At 55.2% G+C, this 17,671-nt stretch overlaps 1 protein-coding gene across 8 annotated transcripts in view; it reads right to left on the bottom strand.

Moving 5' to 3' along the window:
- The window catches only part of NRXN2 (neurexin 2), a gene marked incomplete at its 5' end in the record, with an annotated part of 99,938 nt that extends 82,267 nt beyond the window's left edge, over positions 1-17,671 (bottom strand). For all 8 annotated transcript variants that reach the window (XM_079708407.1, XM_079708416.1, XM_079708414.1 and 5 more), the window contains 3 exons: positions 401-430; positions 5,354-5,371; positions 16,948-17,671. In XM_079708407.1, coding sequence (XP_079564533.1) covers positions 401-430; positions 5,354-5,371; positions 16,948-17,671 — 772 coding nt within the window. The remainder of the gene's footprint in view (positions 1-400; positions 431-5,353; positions 5,372-16,947) is intronic.

Below are 17,671 nucleotides of genomic sequence, written 5' to 3'. Positions count from 1 at the left end.
GAAAGAATGAGCAGAATGAGCAGAAGGAAATAAAACACCACCATGAGAAAGAAAGGAAAAAAAAAAGCAAGATACACTATCAGGAAAACGCAAAGAGGTGACTGGAGACAACGGCAGGAGTTCAAACATCTCTTGATGTCAGAAACCAAGGTGGGATGAGGGTGGATGGCGTGTGTCGGGGGAGGTGGGAGGGGGAGAGCACACACGGGGACCAGCCCCCACCCACCCCGGCGCCCAAATAAAATAAAGACAAGGCAGAGGAAGGGGGTAGGAAGGCAGGAAGGAGGCGGGACAAGTGGAGGAGGGGGAAGGGGGACAAGGCGGGGGTGGACAGAAAATCCAGGTGCAGGTTGGGGGCCATCCAATCCAATCCAAACCAAGCCAGAACTTCAAACCATACCTTCGCTGTTTAACGTCAGGTGAGCCGGACCTTGGAAAGGGAAGGAGAGAAAGAAAGAAAGGAGACAATAAAAGAAGAAAAAAGAAAGAAAAGGGGAAAGAAACAAAGAAAACACGAGTCATCAAAATCAGCCAGAGAGAGGGGAGAAAAAAGCTTTTGCTGCCACAATTTAAAAACCCTTTTTAACTTGTGACAGACATCGGGGGAAAGCCCCCAGCCCAGAGCTGAGGAAAGGGGCCCGATGCCGAAACAGAGGGTGGAGGGCACGAGAAGCAGGGCTAGAGAGAGAGAGAGAGAGAGAAGGGGGGTGCCGGAGACGGTGAGGGGGGTACAGGCAGAGCCAGAGGAAGGACTGGGGCAGGGAGGCACTGCAGGGGGAGAGGAGATTTTGGTTTCTTTTTTTTTCTTCTTGCCGGAAAAAAAAAAAGGAAAAGGAGGAGAAGCATGAGGCTGGGAGGGCTGCTTTTTCCTTTTTCTTTTTTTCTTTTTTTTTTTCTTCCGGGAGGCGGAGAGAAAAAAAAACGGTCAACGAGAAAAACGATTCAGATGGAGGAGAAAATAAAACACGACACAAAAATCAAAGCCACCTGGAGAGAGAGAGAGTGTCCTGTTAGCGCGGGATTGAGCAGACAAGAGGGATTTCCAACCCCCCCACACCCCATCCCGTTACCCCACGAGCCTGGCAGAGACCGGGGAGACGGGGGTACGAAGAGCCTGGGCCTAGAGGGAATCTCCCACCAAAGGGGGCTGTGGAAAGGCATCTGTCCAGGTCCACCCCTCCCAACAGCCTCCGAATGGGTAACAGGCACCCTGCCCACCCGGATTCTACGAGGAAACTGGGATTCAGGAGGACAAAGTTAGAGAGACAGCAGGTTGGAGAAAACAGAATCTAGGGAAACACTGGAGCAAGGATGGGGGCCTGGATCCTTCCATAGGGAGGACTGGGAGTCCAGGCCAGCACTCTTGGACAGCAAAGACCAAAGAGGGCAGCCAAGACCCATGGGCGGGAGCCCCAACTCTCTGAGAGGTCGACACACCTCATTCGAAACTATTCTACGGACCCCCTTTCTCTGGACAGGCCCTCTCTGAGGTGACCCAAAAGCTGAATTTTGAAAAGGGAAAACAGAAGCCCGACAGCCAAGACTGAGAGCAAGATTGTCTGGGATTTTTTTTCAGGGGTGCCTTGGTCCCTTGAGAGAGCCTGGTCAGCCCTGATTTGGGGCCCCCCTCAGCCTTAGGGGGAGAGACTTTGGCCCACTGGACCAGTACCTCAGTCCCCAGAAGGCATCAGCCAAGGAACACTCTCCCCCAGAGAGGCTGGCAGCACCATGCCCCACAGCTGAGCTGAGACCCCAGGGCTCCCTGAGATGACCAGCCCCACCGAACCTCAGCCCTCCCTCCCCCATCCCTGCACCCGTGGTGTCTGGCCAAGAGGATGGGGAAGGAACAGCCCTGCAGCACCACCTCACCCTTGGAAACCATCCCCGCTGCTGAGGCCGTGAGAGGTGGGCCCTGGGGGTAGAAAGCCGGGACCAGGATGCAAGATAGGGAAAAGCGCTCCAGGTGTCTCTGGGGCAAGGCTGAGGGCCAGGATGCCTGGGTTCCCGAAAGAAAAGCAGCAAAAAGGCCAGAAGGGCATGGCCAGGGGCCAGGGGCCTGGATCCTGTGGAAGATTTGGGTAGATGGTTCATGTTGCCCCCTTCTTGTCTCGGGCAACACTGGTTTCTCCCCAGTGCTGGGTCTGAGGCCAGTCGGGGGAGGGGGCCACAGCTAAGGGCTGCCTCAGGACAAAACAGCTCTTGGGAAGGCACAGGTTTTATCCACAAAACCCGAGGGGACCCAAGCATTTGGACCAAGTCTTATTCCTTGCTCCGAACGCCCCCCACCAACTCTCTCCCCCAAAACTACCAGCATCTACCAAACCCCCTAAATCCAGGACCCAGACTCAGAGCGCTAACCCCTCATCCAACTCTTCCAGGCCCAGGAGCCGAGGGACCTGTGAACCTGCCTCCTGTCCCGGCTTCCGCCTGTACCACTGTTGTGGAGGAGTGGCATCTCTGCCTCGCAGACCCTTCCACTGCCCAGCTCCCAGCCAGCCTCATTAGCATACGGCACTCTCCCTCTGTCGCCACGGCAACCAGCTGCTCAGCTCCCTCAGGAGCGACAGCACCAGCCATCTTGGGGAAGGGGAGGCCGGTTCCCTGCCCCGTCTACCTGAGGCTCAGCCCAGCCTGGCCCGGGGGTGCTCTCCCTAAAGCCTGCCTCAGCCCCTGGCCTGAAATCTCTGCTCTCCCCATGCCCCGGCCCCCCTCCTTACACCCCTCCCCACCTCTACCTGTGGCATCAGTCCCTCCTCCAGCCACTGGAGAAGAGGCTAGTAGTGATGGATGGCATTACCAAGGGTCCTCTCCTAGGGCACTTTATCTGGCTGCTTCTGGGTCTTCTCTCCCCGCTACAAAAGGCTAGGGGGAAGGGGGTGGGGCGACCAGGATCCCCAAAAGGAGATGCTCGGCAGGGGCCTGTGGAGCAGGATGGCTGGGTCCCTGGGAGAAAGCTAGGCCTGAGGCACAGCGTCGAAGGACCAGACAAGAGGGTGAAGGCACGGAGGACTCAGAGACCTGAAGAGGGACCTGCAGAGTCCAGAGCGTAATGCCACCAAGGAGTCCCCCAGCCCACCCCCCGTGAAGCCACCACCTACCAGACCCACCTCCCCACTCTCAGTCTCACACAGTGGAGGGAGGGGCAGAAAGAGGAGAAATGGGGAGAAATGGGGAAGGGGAAAAGGCCAGCCCGCTTACCCTCCTGACAAAACCCCAGGGAGGACCAACGTCGAAAGAAGGAAGAGGGTTATAGGGGACAAGACTGTGAGACACACAAGCAGCCATGACACAGAGACACACAGATGCATCACATCCCTGGGTGTATACACACACACACACACACACACACACACACACACACACAGCCTCAGACACACACCCCTGCACAGCCACTGACCTGCAAGCACATGAAGGGCCACATCCAGACCAGCAGGCCACCATGGCGCCCCCAAGAGATGGCTAAGTGGTCTCATTCCCCACTTGTCCCCAAAGCCCAGCTTCCCGTCTTGTCCCTCTATTCTACGATTCTACTTGTTTGGAGAAGAACTGTTTCCTTTTTCCTCCCCTTCAGCTCCAGGCCACTGTTCCTCCCCACAGCAGCCCTCCGGTTTCTTCTCCTGGGCTGGCCTTCTCCCCCTCCCCATTTCTCCCCTTTCTGCCCCGCCCTCCACTGTGTCCTTCCTCTTCCAGCCTCTACTTACCCCCTCTCCTTCCTCTTGTCTGTCTGCCCCCTGTTCCCTCCCCCCGAGCCCCTTTCCTCCACCCTTTTCCCCTCTCTTTCTCCTCCATCTCTCCCTTTGTTCCGGAGGAGACATGACATCAAGAGCAAGTAAAAGTCACATCAGCACTAAATCTTATCTCCAGCCCTCGGAAGGCTGCATCCACACAGACACGCAGACTCTCTCTCACACACGCACAGAGGTAAACACTGACGCACGGAGAGGCAGACACAGACAGGACAGATGCAGACACAGATGCAGACGCTCCTACAGAGGCACACGGAGATGTGGGCCATGCCACAGAAGACACGATGCTGGAGGGGCACACACCTCCACACACACTCAGACACATGTACACAGGCATACGTGTACAGACGTGCACAAAGACACCCAGACACAACAGAGCAGCAGAGCTGCGTGAACAGTGTGCATGCAGATTCACACACACACGCACACACACGGGTGCCTGCCCAGAGGGATCGGGAGACCTGAGGGCACCCAAGGAGAAGGGACATTAGAGAGAGAGACAAGCCAAACCATGGACACCACCAGGGAAAGTGGATTCCAGCCCCTTCTTTCCTTCTCCGGACTCCTGCATCCAGGGCAGGGCCAGGCCCGGGGAGCTCCCAGCCTGAGGCTGAGCACATGCTTCCCACACCCGCTACTCCAAGAAGAAAGTGTGGGGCAGGTTTGGTGACTGGGGTCCTATCTCCCTCCCAGCCCGCTGCGTGCCCGCCCTGTGCGGGCCACATGAGCTCCCCTGCAGCCCAGCTGTCAAGCCTGGACCATTCAGCCCCGTCTTCCCTCCCTGACGTGGTCCACCTCGAAGAAGGAAAAGAAACAGGGAAAAGCACGGTGAGAGAAGGTTCAGACAGGAACACAGAGAGAGCCTGGGGAAGGACGGAAACAAAGAGAGAGGTCCAGGGACAGAACCCTGGAGAAAAGGAGAGGCAAAGACAAAAACCAGAAAGAGAGAGAAGGCAAATGAAGCACAAGACAGGGAAAGAATGGACAGAGAGACCCCGAAGCGAGGCACGTTCCCCGCCCTTCCCCGGGCCTGGGCTGAAGGAAGAAGCAGACCACCCCTACCTACCTAGGCCAGCCCGTGGGACAGGGGACAGGGGACTACAAGTGTGTCAAAGAGGAGAAGCTGCCCCCCAGCCCACATCCTCTGACCCAGGGACCCGACCCCCCTGCCTCTGCCTGCACTCTTCAGACCTCGGAGCGGATTCCACCCAAGCACCAACCCCGACCACACCCCATCCCTTGGCAGCGTGGCCTTTCTAAGCTTCCTCAGCTGGGCTGGGCAAAAACACATCTCCTCAATCATTTCTGGACACTTCTGAAGGCTCCAGCCCCATCCCTCCAGCTCCACCCCCAGTCTGGTCTCCTCCCAGGAAAGAAGAAAGGCCGGTGGGCAGATGTGCTGAAGACAGGCAAATGCAGGGATGGCCTCTACCAGGCAGTTCTCCCCAGCAAACCAGAAAGAGGGACCAGGTGAGAGGTGGGCCGAGGCAGCCAAGAGGACATCCAGACATCCTTCCCCGGGGGCCCCACACATGGGCGGGGGAGGGAACCACCAGGCCCCCCTGGCGATTGATCTGCCACCCCAGCGACCGAGAGGTACCACTCACCTTCCATGGGATGCTCCTCTACAGGCCGGCGAGGTTCAGGAAGAGGGATGCAGAAGGAGAGAAACAAAGGAGGACAGTTAGCGAGGGTACCAAGGACAGGGCTCCGGGGGGAGTGATGGAAGGTGGGTCCAAGGTCCCCTAGCACCCCCAGGCCCGGACCCAAGTCACCCACAGGAAGGCCCTGCGGGGATGAGACAGAGACCAAGCTGTTCCCTGAGTCAGAGCCTCACACACAGGGTCACACAGTCCAAGGGGACATGAGCCTCGAGTTACACTTCAGGAAACTGAGGCCCAGGACAGGGAGGTAACCGCTCAAGGTCACATGGGAAATCAGAGGCAGAGCCAGGAGCAGCAGTCAGGCGCCCAGACTCCCCCAGCACGCTCCCCCCACCCCCGCACTCCATCGCGTCTCAGAGACAGATGGGGACACGCTCACGCCGGGCTCACCCTCAGTGACACACTGACACACATAGGCACTTAATGATGCAGAGACATGCATAATCTCTCACACGACTCAAACCTGAAGCCTTGCACACTCGGGCCCAAGCACTCCCCACCGCCACGCTGTCGGGGGAGAAAAGTCAGCGTACTCAGAAAACACAGCTTCTGCCTCAGAGTGCCGTGTGACTCCCATCCCAGTCGCCCAGTCTCTCTGAGCCCCTATTACTTCCTCTGCAAAAATGAGACGGGTGGACTAGAGCCCCTCTGAGGACCCTTCTGGCTCCGGTTCTGTGATTCTGGGATAAATGCCTTCTCAACAGCTGGGTGTGGCAAAGGGTCCCCAGGCCAGATGGGCCACTTCAGGCGGCCAGACTGGGCCCATCCCTCTGTCATGCCACAGCCTTTGGGCAGTCAGCCCTCACCTCTCAGGGGCCTGCCTGGGCCTGTCCCTGGGGCTCACCAAAGAGATCAAGAAAGAAGGAAGGAAGGTAGGAGAGAGGGTTCCTTCAACTAAGCTCAAGCAGGCTGGGCTCCGGCCTGCTCTATAAGAGGGCCAAGAAGGCCCCTCTGCAAACATTTCTGACCTGCCCACCTACGGGGAGCCTTTAGAGGAGGCAACAGGGGGAAAAGGAACAGCACAACCTACAAACAAACAGACCCATTGGGCAAACACACACGCACGCAAGCACACGTATGTGGACCCGGGATACACACGTGTACACACAAACAGCTCCTCAGGACACACTCATGCCCGTGTGCACACACCATCTCCTACCTCCAGCCTCACTTTGTGTTCTCTTCTCATCCGCTCTTAGGGGGTTAGCTAAACTCCAGAAACACACACTGTCATTTGTCACACCTTATAGCACGCCCACAATACACACACACAGGCTGAATGCAGAATCCATACGCACGCTGTGACCTAATACATAATATGAGATGCACACACCACACCACCCCACACTCCCTCCAGGGGCTAGAGACACAGCCCCCAGGAGGAACACAGCCCCCTTTTGCTATCTATCCATCTATCGGTCTCCTGTTTTCTAAACCTACACACACAAGCCTTTACATATCCACGTGTGTTACAAACACACTTCTATACAACACAGAGCTTCTTTTACCTGACAGCTGCATCCCCCAAAAGCCATGTATACAATGATTTCCTTAAATAAACTGAATCACGTGACATTTATGGTGGGGAGGGGAGCTGGCTAGGAAGGGACCCTCGGGAAAACCCTTGGGCTCCCGAGAGCAGCCCTATGTCCGGATCTCCTTGTCGCAGTGTGCTGGGGCCCTGGTCGGTCAGCACACTCATCTCTCCAGCTCCTGCACAGACAAGGAGGCACATCACCCGACATGGCGCGGATTTCAAACCCTATTCCCACCTGCCACAAATGTGGGTCGTGCTATGCTCAGGAAGGTCAGACGACCAAGTACAGCCTGCTGCCTGCATGAGTCTCCCCTCTCCTGGCTTCGCAGAGGGGGCCCTGGGGACTCACTGGCCTCTCTTTTTCGGCTGCCTTTCGCTTTCTGCTGATTCATCTGTGCCCCTCACCTGCCATCACGGGCCCTTCCAGGCTCAGCCCCGGGCCCTCCACACTCCTCTCTCTTCTCCCGCACTCCTCCATGAGAGTGCACTTTCGTGGCTAAGGGACCCCCAAACCTGTATTTTCATCCCTGGCCTCTTCCCTGGGGGCCAGTCCTGCACCCCCAGCCGTGCGCTCTGCAATCACTCAGCTCCTGACACCCAACCCACCACTAAAGCCGCATTTGACATCTCCACCCGCTGCAAGGAAACTCCCGTTTCCCTGCCTTCAGCAAAGGCACTGCTTTCAACCAGCGCTTCTTGAACACCCAGCATGTGCCCCACACTCTGTCAGGCTCCAGAGAGGCCAAGAGTTAGCCACTTGCCAGACACCGTACAGACCCTCGATGTGTGTTGTCCGCATCAGCTCCCCAGCAGCCCTCACAAGCTTGGTGTGTTACCTACCTCCTTTGCAAAGAAAAGGACACTTGCCCAGGAGCGCAAAATCACCTCTGCCTTTGTCCACTGTGCTCCTAGGTCATCAGAGCCCCCATGCTCACCCCTGACCCCCGGTTTCCTTCATTAGCCTCCTGCTGTTTGGTCCCCCGGCCCATGCCCAGCCTCGCACTTGGGCACATGTACCAGATACACCTGACAAGTACTGCCATGATCAACACACATGCACATGCACACACACACGGTCAGAACTTTTCAGTAGCTTGGGTACAAACCTCTCTTCTGTGCTCCTGATCTGCCTTCAGAGAAGCTTGACCTGAGTGTCTCACGGGCTGAATGTCCTCATGTCCAAGATGGACCTCAAAACCCTCGCCCCCGTAAGCCCGTTCCTCCTGCCTGCACTCCCGGATCAGGTCAGACACCCAGAAATCAGCCTTGCTCTTTTTTTTTCACACCAATCACCAGGTCCTATCAGTTCCACCTTGTAAAACTCTAAAAGCTCGACTCGACTCCTAGAAACACTTTTCATCCCTCCATCACCATCAGCAAAGCCCCCAGGCCAGACCCTCATCAGGTCCTCTCCTCGGAACATTAATAAGCCTCTTAAAGGATCTCCCCCTACAGCCAGTCTTCTTATCCTGCAAGTCACAGTCCAAGCACCACCAAAGTGGTCCAACTGAGTCACAACCCTGCTTAGAACTCTTCAAGGCTTCCCAGGGCCTACAGGATCAAGTCCAATCTTCTCAGGAAAGTCCCTCTGGGTTTGACCATGCCTCCCTCCAACCTCCTTTCCTGCGACAGTCCGGGCTTCAGCCACACCCAGTTTCTCCCCCTTTCCCTAATACGCCGCGTCTCTGCACATACTATTCCCTCGGCTTGAAACACCCTTCTCCATCCTCATTCCTCTCACCCTCAGCTGCCTGAGAAAGTCGACTCCCGCTTTCAGACCAAGTCAGTATACACTGGTCTGTGTTCTGAACTGACCTCCTAGCCATCCTTCTTTTGTGCCAGTTCTCGATATGTAGCTCGGGTTGTTATTTCACTTATCGCATCTCTATTGCGATTGTGTTTCCACGTCTGCTTCCTGGCTGGACTGTGAGATCTCCAAGAGGAAGGACAACGTCTCATTCATCTCTCTATATCCAGCTGCTTACACAGTTCCTGGCTCAGAAAAAGGCATGCCTGTGTTTGTTGAATGAATAAAAAATAAGAAGTGAACACTTCTCACTTACCCAGCACTTCAAATGTGCCTGGCTCTTTCTGTGCCTCGTTTCCGTGCTACCCCATCAACAGATACTACTATTACTCCCTTGTAAAGACGGGGAAATCAAGGCTCAGAAAGTGGAAGAAACTTACCCAAGGTCACACTGGTGGTGACGGACAGAGTCAAAATCTGAACCAAATCTGTCTGGCTTTAAAAGTTTCGATGGGCTGCATTCTTTTTTTTTTTTTTTTTTTTTGCGGTACGCAGGCCTCTCACTGTTGTGGCCTCTCCCATTGCAGAGCACAGGCTCCGGACACGCAGGCTCACGGGCCCAGCCGCTCCGCGGCATGTGGGATCTTCCCGGACCGGGGCACGAACCCATGTCCCCTGCATCGGCAGGCGGACTCTCAACCACTGCGTCACCAGGGAAGCCCTCGATGGGCTGCATTCTTGGCCTGAAGTTCAGGACTTCTAGAAGCTGGCTTTAATCTACAGTTCTGATTTTATTTCCCATAAAGCACAACCACCTTGGTCTGATACACTCGACTCACACCCTCTGGACTCCTCATTTAGACCATTTTCCTGGCGGGGAAACCCTGGTCTTTCCTTTACCTCCACAAATCTCACTCAGTCATCCTTCAAGATCTATAGCCAAGTCCCACCTCCTCCTTGAAGCCTTCTCTGACCACGAGGGTTAATAATAATAGTAGCATTTATTGATCACTTAGAATAGTGCCTGGCACATTGTAAAGGATTTCCATGTATTAACTGATTTAGTCCTACAACAACACATGACCTCCATTTTACAGAGTAGGACATTGAAGAACAATGCAATTCAGCAAACTGTCCAAGTTCACACAGCTAGCAAGTAGCAAAGCCGGGATTAAACCCGTCAGCCCATGCTCTTAACCCTTCTGCCACAGGAGGCTTTCCTTGGGAGCATCTATCTCATCTCTGGGATCTTACAGCAGTCGCTCTCTGCACAGCTCTCGAGCTGTCCATCCCATTCTGCCTAGAGCCGTTTCCAACAGCAGAAACTGTCAGGACCACAGGTATGAGATGTTAGAGCTGACAGAGTGAGTCCACATATGTGACTTCATTTACTCAACTTTCATACACACAGGTCTTGAGTGCCTCCCCCGAGGGCATAAATGGCATTGTCTTGGCCAACATGAACTGGGGATTCCAGCAGATTCATTATCAAGGACAGGGATGAAGACCAGAACCAAAGAAAAGAAACAGTTCTGAGCAGCCAAAACTGACATGATAACAGTTATGCATTAAAAAACTGTTATTTTGGGGGCTTCCCTGGTGGCGCAGTGGTTGGGAGTCCGCCTGCCGATGCAGGGGACACGGGTTCGTGGCCCGGTCCGGGAAGACCCCACATGCCGCGGAGCGGCTGGGCCCGTGAGCCATGGCTGCTGGGCCTGCGCGTCCGGAGCCTGTGCTCCGCAACGGGAGAGGCCACAACAGTGAGAGGCCCGCGTACTGCAAAAACAAACAAACAAACAAAAAGAAACTGTTATTTTCTCATAGGAGAGCCTCTCAGACCCAATCCAGAATCCACTCCCTCTTAGCAACATACAATTCTAACATGCTGGGAATGCTGATTTCCAAGTTCACAAATAGGGAGAGAGAGAGAGGGATATGGATTGTTACCTGACAACTCCTCCTCAGGGCAGAGGTGGAAAAACTAGAAAAAGCTAACATAAGAACTCAAAAGTCAGGCATCATTTCAGCCAGGGACAAACCTCAACAAAGGAACCACTGTGTGACAGTCCGGTGCAATACCTGAGGGGAATAGCGACATCCTGAGTCACCCAGAAAAGGTTAAATCACATTCCAAATATGCTTAGGGAGGCAGAGAGGTGTGCAACATAGTTTTAAAAGATTTCCATCTGAAATGTTGTAAATGCTAGTGAGCTGTGTATTTTAATGGGATAATGCCCCACTTTCCAGGGTGAGTTCCTCCCCGCGGGCTCCGGAAGCCTGTGAGTTTCCTGATCGATTTCCACCGCCCTCTCTCACTGCTGGGACGACAAATACAGGAACACCCTCATCACACAGTGGCTGAAAGGAGAAGCTGTGGCCCAAGGAATCTGGGGTGGTTGCTGGTTTCTAATGAAACGCTGTCCCTAGGCACCTCCAGTAAGCCAAATGCAGGTCATCCACGGACACAGCTGACTGACTGACTCTCCTTTTCGGAGGCAGCATGGAGAAGGTGGGGGGCCCCGGAGTCAGCTCGGTTCAGATCCCAGCTCTTACATCTCACGGGGTGGTCATGCCTTCAAGGCACCCAGCAAATGCCCACTAGCTGTGAGGCCCCGCTCTCTCCTCCCTTGACTGTGTATCCGATTTACTTTTTGTTCTAACTGCTCCTTCCCTGAGTCTGCAGCCACTCCTCTCCCTCCTCCTCCCAAATGAGCCCCCCTGAAGTCTCTTCACCTTCTCCTTGGCCACTTCATCTGACCCCAAAGCTTCAAATACTCTCTCTCCACACACGTGGCTCCCAGGTCTCTACCTGCAGCCCCATCTTCAACTCAAAGCTCTGGTCTCACACTTCCAACTGTCTGGATGCCTCTGTCCAGGAACACCAAGACAGGTGCATGATCTGTGGCTCAAACCTCCCGCCCCCAACTTCTCCCTCCCCGCAACTCCCACCGCCATCCTTCCGAGCAAGCAAACCTGAAACCTCATCACCTCTGCCCCTCCACGTGCGAAAGGCAGAGTCCTACAGCTTCAGTCTCAGCAACAGCTCTCAGCCACTGTTGCTGCTACTGCCACCACTGCTGCCACCACCATTCCTTGCCAGTCCCCAAGACAGCCGAGAGTCAGGGCCCCAATATCCCTTTCCTGAACCATCTCCCACTGATCCTCCACCGCATGACTCTGCCCTCCATATTCCATTCTACCCTTCACTCCCAGCTTCCAAAACACAGTTCTTCTTACTCACGTGCCTGCTCAAAATTCTTTTGCGGCTCCATTTACCAATACTCTATACACAGCATCCAATAAATGTTAGGTGAATGATTTAAGTCAAAATTCCAAGACCTGAGGAATTCTCTGGTGGTCCACTGGTTATAACTCAGTGCTTTCACTGCCAGGGGCCCAGGTTCGATCCCCAGTTGAGGAACTAAGATCCCACAAGCCTCACGGCACGCCCCCAAAAAAGAAAAACTCCAAGACCTGGCCTCATCCTGCTTCTCCTGCTATAGATTCCACTGTTTTCCCTGTACTCCTTGGTGCCCCTCTAAGGACATGATGTACATTTCCCCCTTCCACGCCTTTGTCCTCACTAGTTCCATTGCGTAGTGTAACCTCCCCACACCAAGTTTACTGATCAACATTCAAGGCCAGTCTTAAATAGTATGCCTTTTGTTATTAACCCCCGACTTGTAAATTCACCCCGTCTTCAAAACCCCAAGAGCGCTCTGCTTATAATGACAACTACCATTTACACCACTAATTATGTACCAGACACTCATTTCGTTCCCAAAACAAACCTGTGAGATAAGCATGCTTATCCCCATTTTACAGGTCAGGAAAAATTAGTCTGAAGGTTAGTACTCATCTGACTCACAGGCTGAGTGAGTAGAGAAATCAGATTTAAACTCAGATCTGAGCCTCAGAAGACTATGCTTTAATCACTAAGCTACACTGCCTCACTGCATCTCTTTGCATCTCACTGCATATGCCATGCTGTTCTTTTGTTATTATTTATTGAGCACTTTCTATGTGCTGGGAACTATTCTAAGCACTTTATATGAATTAGCCAATTTAATTTCCAAAACAACTCTGTAACGTAGGTACTATTACTGTCCCCATTTTACAGATAAGGAAACCAGGGCAGAGAGGGCTTAAGTCCAAGGTCGCTGCCCAGACAGCCAGACTACAGCATCTGTGCTCTTAACCACACCCTGGACTGCTTTTTTATCTGCTTCCCCAATTAATCAGGCAACTCCCTGAGCAGTGTCTTCTTCATGTCTGACTCACCTTCAGCCCCCAACACGAGGCTTATCACCAAGGAAGACTTGACAACAATCTGTTGAATTAAATTGCCAACAAACCTACAAAATACGAGACCCATGCGTCTATCTCCCTGCCAACACACGCATTACCACTGATTTCATTTCTCCCCCAAGCGAGGTACGCACCTGACATTCCATCGTATACATCTACATCCCCACTCCACTCGAGGTATTCCACACACACCTGTACACTCTTCTTCCTTGATCACTTTTCAGCCCTTTCTCCCCACACATGAGTGACACGAGGCGGAGTTCACATGTAAACCAATGCAAAATCCCAGTCTATTTGATCCCCACTTTGGCAGACAATCAGCAGCAGTACACACACTCAGTGACTCATACTTAGCTCTGTCTTCAATCACCTGTGGCCAGAGCCCCAGAGAAAAGAAACAGATTTCCTAGCATGGAGGTTCTCAGTCAGCGGGTAGGCCCAGACCCAGGAAGGCATTGGCAGGGCAGGGTCGGGGGTCGGGGGGCGTGGTCCAAAGGATCCACAAATCCATATGCACACCAAATATCTGAAGGCAGATTGGCATGTCTTGCATATAAAGCTAAAACTATTTTTCCTAATGTATATTTGATTAACCACAATGGCAAATATAACATCAAAGCCATCTAAAAGCTTTCCTGAATTCATAGTAGCCTTGAGTCATGTTTTCACAATAAACAGATATAAAAATAACTACTATTTGGAAGGGGTACTGTGAATTACTGACTTTCAAAAATGTCCCCAATCTCAGGGCTTCCCTGGTGGCGCAGTGGTTGAGAGTCCGCCTGCCGATGCAGGGGACACGGGTTCGTGCCCTGGTCCGGGAAGATCCCACATGCCGCGGAGCGGCTGGGCCCGTGAGCCATGGCCGCTGAGCCTGCGCGTCCAGAGCCTGTGCTCCGCAACGGGAGAGGCCACAACAGTGAGAGGCCCACGTACCGCAAAAAAAAAAAATTCTTCCAACCCTAACCCCAACACCCAAGGGTGGAAGCTCATTCCTGTCCTCCCTGGCTGGATGGGAATGTACTAGACGAAGTGTAATGAGCACAGGATATTACAAAAGCTGCCCAGGAAATAAGGAGCAAATATAAGGGGAGGGAATGAGGTCATGGGTGGGGAGGAGAATCAGTAGAGTTGTCACACTGTGCCTGTCATCGCCAGATGTAATCAGTGTTTATCAGTGTTTATAACCACCATGGCCACCTACAACATATATCTGAAAATACACACGTACATCGTTTCCTATACACATACAGCCTTACCCCAAGCCTTTATTCTATCAAATACTTGTTAATATCTCTTCAGTCATTCCACAGATCTTTATCAAACACCCACAAAGTGCCAGGTACTACATTAGGTGCAGGGAACTCAGAGATGAATATCCCTCCCTTTTTATCATAGACAAAGCACAACTCCTTCCACAGATGTCACACACACACACACACACACACACACACACACACACACAGTGGGTCAGATACGCAACTGCCTCTCACAGCTCCAACACAGCTGCCACAAACATTCAACTGATACACATCAAGCACATATACACATGATACAACCATCCCTGTCACGCACAGGGACCCAAACACATCTCAGACACAAAACCACACAATGTGCTTCCAGAAGCACACATCTTGTATGGCTTACTGGGAGCCTCTGGCCAATGAATCCTTTCAGGGAATTAATACAAAGGCTCTGGTAGACCAGGGGGGCTCTGGTTGACCCGGGGGCCTCTGGCTGCATTTTTCATACACCCAGGCCAATTCTGCCACAGTGAGACCATGGACCGGTAGCCTCTCTGTAGCTCAAATTTCCCTTCCATCAAGTTAGAAGGGTGGTTCATCCTGTTTTCTTAGGAAGGCTTGGAGGGGAGGGGTCATAGGGACCAGAGAATCAAGTTAAAGGTCATGAAAGATTCCTCATAAAGTCCAGGTGTCTTACTGAGGTCTCACATGAAAACGCACGCACGTGGATACCTACACAAGCACCCGCACCCTTACACTTGTGTACTACTCACTCTACTAGGCACAGGACTTCTATTTGCAAACACTACTTTTCAAACAGACCATTCACACGTAACATACACACTGCCAGACTCACGCACCACTGTGTGCAAGCAAACACGCACAGACACACAATTTCACAGTTTAGGGAGCACCTGCACTCCTTGGAGAAAAGGTGAGAAGGTGTCAGATTAACTTAATACACATAGTTCCTGAAGATACATCACCGAACCCTGTACAAACAACTCCCAAGAGCCATCCAAAACCTTCATTATATATTTCTCTACCACAACTGCAGATACATAATCAAAACACAGACTTCCCAAGCCCAGAGCCACACCTGCAGATGTGGCCCCTCCCATGGCTGTAGGCAGGTCCCAGCCAGTAGGACACCATCCCCAAAGCAGTCCAAGGGCCGTGCTGGTCTGTGGGCACACACACTCCTCAAAGACCCTACCTCTTGAGGGCAGACACACACGCAACTGCTAAGTACTCCAGCTTCTAGAGGTGCCGGGGGAGCGGAACGCTCATCTGTCTGCACACATCTGCTAGAAAACGGCTGCCACAGACCAGGAGATGCACGTGCCCCGTCCCCAAACTGATGGGGAACCTCTCCCAGACTCCCCAGCCAGACCAAAGTACAACAGGGGCCTCGAAACCCCTCCTTCCCACACCCCCTCTAAAATCACAGCCCACCCCAGGCCTGGCGCCACCCTCGACCTTGTCCCCTCACTTCGCCCACTGCAGCCTCTTGCAGCCCGGGAGCCTGCGGAACCTCTCCCTCCCTTAACCTCCTTTTCAAGTCCCAATTCCACATCCAATTCCATATTCCAGAGTCCTCACCACCCCTCTCCAGCCCTCCAGTCACCCTTCCACACCCCACGTTCGCAAGGGCTCCAGTGTTTTAAACAGAGGCCTCCACTTCCAGTTTCTCACCCGGGAGAGACGACCAGCCATTTTTTTTTGCCCGTCAACAAAACCAGCAACTCTAGTCACGAGCCTGAGAGGCCTCAGCCACCCTGTCCCTCGGGCTTCCTTCACTCTCAAAACACTCGGTTCCCGCCCTCCTGGCGCGTGCGGTCACCCTGGCGAACCCCACTCGCCCTCATCCGCCCTCGCACGCGCCGCCCTGCCCTTCTCGCCGCGCCCACCGCCCTCCGTCCGGGGCCCTCATCCTCTGGTCCAGTGCCGGCCTCTCAGACAGTACTTCCCACCCACGCGCTGACCCTCAGACCGCGGCCCCGCCCTCCTGGGCCGACCACGCGCCCGCTTCCTAGGCCCCGCCCACACCGACCCCACCCACACCGACCCCACCCACGGCCCACGCAGGCCCCGCCCACCCCGTGCTGCCCCTCTCCTTCACAGCCCTACACAGCTCCCAGCGGTACAAGCCCCACACACCGTCTTCAGGACTCCTTCACAGGACTCCCACCGTCCCCGCCCACAAGGCCCCACCCACTGCATCACATAGGCCCCGCCCACACAGATCACATCCACCAGCCCTCACGGGCGCCTCACAGTCAGTCACCCACCCGATCCACACGCCCTCAAGGGCCGGCCCTCACCCTCTCGCTAGTTGGACCTGACTACACAGCCGTACCCACAGGTCGCCACAGGACCTTCACTAGGGGACAGGGAGAGGGGCACTGGATGGGCTCACGAGGCCGCGCCCACACTGGCCGCGCCCACAAGGGACCCGCAGGCCGGCCACGCCCACGCCAAACCTCAGCACCCCTCAGCTCCTGCAGCTCACTGGCTGACCGCGCGCGCCCTCTCTTCGGGACAGGCGTCCTCACACGCCCCTCCCAACTCGCGTGCTGGTACACACTCACTCGCCCCCTTGCCTGAGCCCGCGGGCCGCAGGCGCCCCTACAGGCCCAGACAACTCTCCCGCCCCTCACTCCGCGCCCAGGCACCCAGCGGCGGCTCCCCCCAGGCTCACCTTCGCTGCAGAACTTGCCGCCGAAGCCCGTGTGGCTGCAGTCGCAGCCCACCTCGCCGGGAGCCAGCACGGTGCAGAGGCCGCCGTTGGCACAGGGGTTGCGCGCTGGCGCGCACAGCGGGTCGGCTGCGGCGCCGCGCAGGCCCTGGCTGCCCAGCAGCGCGGGGGGCCGCTCGCCCAGCTTCAGGTTGGCCAGGAGGCCGCTGAAGGGCGGCTCGTACTTGACGGTGCTGAGCGTGAGCGCCGAGAGTCGCACGTCGGGTGGGATGCCTCCCACGAACAGGTCGCTGGCCACCTGCATCTCGCGCCGCTTCGAGCGCACCTCGGCGGCGCGGGCCTCGCCGTCCACCGCCAGGGCCGTGCGGCGCGCGTCGCGGGTCAGCAGCACCATGTGCCAGCGGTCGTCGGCCACCAGCGTGTCCAGCTGCAGCGTGGCGGGCTCGGCGCACGAGAGCGTGAAGCGCAGCCGCAGGCGCCCTTCCACCAGCAGCAGCTCCAGGAAGTCGCAGTCGCCGCCGTCGTCCAGGTAGAGCAGCAGCGCGCGAGTAGCGTTGGTGCGCAGGCTGAAGCTGAGCTCGCCGCTGCTCGCCGCTCCGGCCCAGCGCGCGTAGCGCGCCCACTGCCCCGGGCCGCCGCCGAACTCCAGGCCGCCCGCACCCGCCGCCAGCGTCAGCAGCAGCAGCAGCGGCAGCGACGGCGGCCGCCACGGGTTCCCGGGCGCCAT

Source organism: Hyperoodon ampullatus, assembly GCF_949752795.1.
Source record: "Hyperoodon ampullatus genome assembly, chromosome: 7".
Taxonomy (NCBI): Eukaryota; Metazoa; Chordata; class Mammalia; order Artiodactyla; family Ziphiidae; genus Hyperoodon; species Hyperoodon ampullatus.
The sequence above is the reverse complement of the archived record's forward strand: the minus strand, read 5'-3'. Positions and strand labels throughout refer to the sequence as shown.